General features: G+C 43.4%; 1 protein-coding gene and 1 non-coding gene across 2 annotated transcripts; one reads left to right on the forward strand and one right to left on the reverse strand.

The window, feature by feature from the left end:
- Positions 1 to 656: 656 nt before the first annotated feature.
- On the reverse strand, positions 657 to 763 carry LOC145060798 (small nucleolar RNA R71). Its single transcript, XR_013686981.1, has one exon. It is a non-coding gene; the product is annotated as a small nucleolar RNA R71 (small nucleolar RNA).
- Positions 764 to 1,715: 952 nt separating this feature from the next.
- LOC145060095 (uncharacterized) lies at positions 1,716 to 4,976 on the forward strand. The gene is made up of 4 exons (XM_079007820.1): positions 1,716 to 2,544; positions 2,698 to 3,011; positions 4,092 to 4,285; positions 4,652 to 4,976. Exons 1-4 carry the CDS (start codon positions 1,716 to 1,718, stop codon positions 4,974 to 4,976), a joined length of 1,662 nt encoding a protein of 553 aa, XP_078863946.1.
- The last annotated feature ends 238 nt before the right edge of the window (positions 4,977 to 5,214 follow it).

The raw sequence follows: 5,214 nt of genomic DNA on the forward strand, positions 1-5,214 counted from the left end.
AACACCCCGCTGGTACCCCCGTTTGAAGATCCCGAATCCGCATTGAAAAGGAACAAAGGAAAGGACGTGGAGAGCTCGAGCACACCAAAGAAGTCACCTTTGTCCAATTTAAAGACTGTTTTTGGGAAAAAGAAGACCAGCAAATCAGGAGCATCCAACGCCTCTTTAGTAATCGACGAACCGGTTAAGGAAGATATTGAGTACGAGACCGAGGAAGAAGAGGAGCCTACATACGAGCACGAAACCGATTCCGAGGAAGAGTTAGCTATCACAATGGATAACATTGATGAAATCCCCATGGGGGAATGGAAGAAGAGGATGCGCGACGACACTGGCCCGGGACTTGTGCAACCCGTAATTCCCGCGACTGCTACTTTCGAGCTAAAGGGTCATATCCTAGCTTTACTTAAAGAAATACCTTTTTATGGAAAAGACCATGAAGATGACTACAAGCATTTGGATGAAGTCAATGATGTAGCTGATTACTTCAATGTTCCAAATGTGCCCCGCGAGACTCAGCTACTTCGTATGCTTCCGGTGACATTCAAAGGTGCTGCAAAAGACTGGCTCAAGTCACTTCCCCCGGATCAGTCACCACATGGGCCAAGATGAAAGAAGAACTCATTGATCACTTTTGCCCACCTTCCAAGATAGCCAAGTTGAAGAAGGCCATTGCTAACTTTGAACAACAAGTTGGAGAGTCGCTATATGAAGCATGGGAGAGGTACAAGAGCTTACTAAGAAACTGCCCACACCATGACCTAAACAGCCAGCAAGAAGTCTCCATCTTCTATGATGGAGTCAATGTCACAACCAGGTAGTTACTAGACTTGCAAGGCCCGCTCACAAAGAAGCCGCCCCCGGTGATGAAAGAATTGATTGAAGAATTCTCTAAACACTCTAGAGAATAACACAACCCTAGACATGATGTCACTAGGGGAGCCGCTTATGCAGCTACTGAAGACTTATCCGCGGTCATGGCTATGCTAAAAACCATGGATAGGAGGATGGATAAAATGGATCAAACGATCCATGCTATTCGGGTGGGTTGTGAAAACTGCAATGGGCCTCACCTCACTAGAGACTGTGATTTAGATGAGAATGGCAACAAGAAGGTGCAAGTTTGTTACTCAAGTGGAGACCGATATGATGAAGATTGGCGCAAACAAAAGAAAGAGTGGCTCCCTTATGAAGAGTACAAGAAAGCCAAAGAGGAAAGGTTTAGGCAAAAAGGGAGAGGGTTCTACCAAAAGGAGGAGCCGGTGCAAGAGAGAAAGCCAAGCTTGGAAGAAATGCTCACCAAATTTGTAGTTGCTTCAGAAAAAAGACATAGTGATCATGATGCTGCAGTTCAAGAAATAAGGACCATGCTTAGAAACCAGCAAGCATCTATCCAAAATATAGAAACGCATCTTGGGCAACTTGCTCAACAAATCAACCAAAGGTCACCGGGAGAACTTCCTAGAAAAACTGAAAATAACCCACGAGGCGCGCACATAAACATAGTCACAACAAGAAGTGGGAAGATAATCACTCCCCTGGCACCTATTCAGACTGAGGCATCCAAGGAATCACAGAAGGAGGAGGCAGAAAATAAAGCAGAAGAGCAAAACTTATAATCTGACAGCCCTACTCGCCGAGTACCACGTTTGGACTCGGCGAGTACACTACCAAATCCGAAAAACCAGACCCCTGAAAAGCTGTTTCAGCCCCCAATGCCATACCCAGCCAGAGATATAAAAGAGAAGCAGGAAGAGGAGTACCAGCAGTTTCTAAATCATATCAAGACTCTTCAAATTAACATACCCTTCATTGAAGCCGTCATGCAAATGCCTAAATATGCAAAGTTCCTTAAAGAGCTTCTCACTAATAGAAGGAAGATGGAAGAAGTGGAGAAGGTAGTCCTCAATGAAAAATGCTCAGCTGCTATGCTAAATAAGCTACCAAAGAAGAAGGGTGACCCGGGGAGTTTGACTTTACCTTGCCAATTTGGCAACTTGGCTGCTATTCATGCCTTAGCTGATTCGGGAGCAAGTGTGAACCTAATGCCATACTCATTCTTTAAGAAGCTGGATCTCCTGGAGCCAAGGCCAATTTGCATGTCCATTCACTTGGCAAACAGGACAGTCACCTTCCCAAGAGGCATATGCGAAGACTTACTAGTCAAGGAGGACAAATTCGTCTTTCCCGCTGATTTCATCATTCTAGACATGGAGGCGGATCCACAAGTTCCAATCATCCTTGGAAGGCCCTTCCTCAACACAGCAAGTGCTATAGTAGATATGAGGGACTCGAAGCTCACCTTGCGGGTAGGAGAAGATTCAGTCACATTTGGGGTAGACCAAGCTATGAAGTATTCAAGGAACAGTGACGACACGGAATTCTCAATTGATATGCTTGACGAATTATTGGAGGAATGCATAAGTGAATATTCCAGCAAGTTCACAACTGATGATGAAGAATTTGATCCAGAAAAAGACTTAATGGAAATTGAAAGACTGCTGGAAGAAGCTAATTATGAAGAATTGGTGAAGCAAACTGACAGTCCTACTCGTCGAGTAGGACCGATCTACTCGCCGAGTTCCTCCTTAGAAAAGGCAGAAGTCGTGAATACAGCCACAAACTCGCCGAGTACCCTACCTGCACTCGGCGAGTCCAACAGTCAGAACCAAAAATCTGAGCTCAAAACTTTACCAGAACATTTGGAGTATGCTTTCCTTGAAGAAGGCAACCAAAAGCCTGTAATCATAGCCGCTGACCTGTCCAATTCTGAAAAGGAAGAGCTCGTGCAAGTGTTAAAGAAGCGGAAGCGGGCCATAGCATGGAGCATCACCTACATCAAGGGAATAAGCCCATCTTATTGCTCCCACAAGATCAATCTGGAAGAAGGAGCAAAGCCGGTTGTACAGCACCAAAGAAGGTTAAACCTAAATATGCAAGAAGTAGTCAAGAAGGAAGTGGTTAAACTCTTAGATGCGGGAATTATCTATTACATTTCCGACAGTCCGTGGGTGAGTCCGGTCCAAGTGGTGCCCAAGAAAGGAAGGATGACGGTCAACACCAACGAAAAGAACGAGCTAATTCTGACACGAACGATAACCGGTTGGAGAGTGTGCATCGATTATCGTAAGCTAAACGATGCCACTCGTAAAGACCACTTTCCCTCACCTTTTATTAATCAAATGTTAGAAAGACTATCGGGCCATAGCTACTATTGCTTTCTAGATGGATTCTCGGGTTATTTTAAAATACCCATAGACCCAATGGACCAAGAAAAGACCACATTCACTTTCCCAAGTGGGACTTTTGCTTATAGACGCATGCCTTTTGGGCTATGCAATGCACCCACGACTTTTCAAAGGTGTATGACAGCCATATTCCACGATATGGTGGAAAAATTCATGGAAGTTTTTATGGACGACTTTTCCATTTTTGGATCTTCTTTCCATGATTGTCTCACAAATCTTGACTTAATGCTTGCTAGGTGTGAAAAAACCGACTTGGTCCTCAATTGGGAGAAATGTCACTTTATGGTCAAGGAGGGTATAGTTTTGGGCCACGAGGTTTCCAAAATGGGAATTGAAGTGGATCGGGCAAAGATTGACACCATTGCCAAATTACCCCCACCAACTAATGTGAAGGGCATTAGAAGTTTTCTAGGACACGCGGGTTTTTACTGGCGTTTAATAAAAGATTTTTCTAAAATAACTAGACCTCTAACACAATTACTACTAAAAGATGCACCATTTACTTTTACTAAAGAATGTTTTGAGGCATTTGAATGTTTAAAGGAAAAATTAACTAATGCTCCTATCATTATTGCACCAAATTGGAACTTACCCTTTGAGATTATGTGTGATGCTAGTGACTTTGCATTAGGATCTGTCCTTGGTCAAAGGGTTGATAAGCACTTTCGACCCATATATTATGCTAGCAAGACTCTAAATCCAGCCCAAGAGAATTACACCACCACTAAAAAGGAATTATTAGCTGTGGTGTATGCCTTTGACAAATTCCGCCCTTACTTGGTTTTATCCAAAACTATTATTTTTACTGACCACTCGGCTATCAAGTATTTGTTTGCAAAACAGGATGCCAAGCCAAGACTGATACGATGGGTGCTACTTCTTCAAGAGTTTGACATAGAGATACGAGACAAGAAGAGAATGGAGAATGTAGCAGCTGACCACTTGTCAAGGCTTGAGAACCCGCAATTGCAAGAAGATAAAGTTGGAGACGACTTCCCGGACGAGTACATTATGGTGGCCGTGGGAGAAGAACCATGGTTTGCAAATATAGCTAACTACTTAGCTAGCAGTTACATCCCAAAAGATCTCACAAGTCAACAAAAGAAGAAATTCTTTTCCGAGATAAAATATTACTTTTGGGATGAACCATATCTTTTCCGAAGCTGCGCGGATGGGATCATACGAAGATGTGTGTTCGGGAATGAAAGCCGGAAGATATTAGAGCATTGTCATAGCGGGCCCACGGGTGGACATCATGGAGCACACTACACTGCAAAGAAGATCTTTGACATTGGGTTCTATTAGCCCACCATTTTTAAAGATGCAACCCAATTTGTCAAAGAATGTGATGCTTGTCAAAGAGTGGGAAACATTTCATCTCAAAATGAAATGCCACAACATAGTATCCAAGTGTGCGAGGTGTTTGATGTGTGGGGAATCGACTTCATCGGACCATTTCCCATGTCTAAAGGAAACAAATACATATTAGTGGCGGTGGATTATGTATCCAAATGGGAAGAGGCACAAGCGTTACCAACAAATGACGGTCGGGTGGTGGTGCGTTTTTTGAAGAAATTATTTTCACGATTTGGAGTCCCGAAAGCTCTTATAAGTGACCGAGGCACACATTTTGCCAATGACCAATTGGAGAAGGTGTTAAAGAAATATGGGGAACCCGTAAGTTTTCCACATCCTACCATCCACAAACTAGTGGACAAACCGAGGTGACAAATCGAGCGTTAAAGCGAATCTTGGAGATATCGGTGGGGAGCAATCGCAAGGAATGGTCGGATAAGCTAGATGATGCACTTTGGGCTTTTCGTACAACTTTCAAAACACCTATTGGTACTACACCATATAGGTTAGTTTATGGAAAGCAATTCCATTTGCCGGTAGAGATAGAGCATAAGGCGTTTTGGGCCTTAAAGAAGTGTAACTTCGATATGAAGGAACTCAAGAGCAACCG

Source organism: Lactuca serriola, chromosome 6 (assembly GCF_051521515.1).
Source record: "Lactuca serriola cultivar US96UC23 chromosome 6, Lser_US96UC23_V15, whole genome shotgun sequence".
NCBI classification, from domain to species: Eukaryota; Viridiplantae; Streptophyta; class Magnoliopsida; order Asterales; family Asteraceae; genus Lactuca; species Lactuca serriola.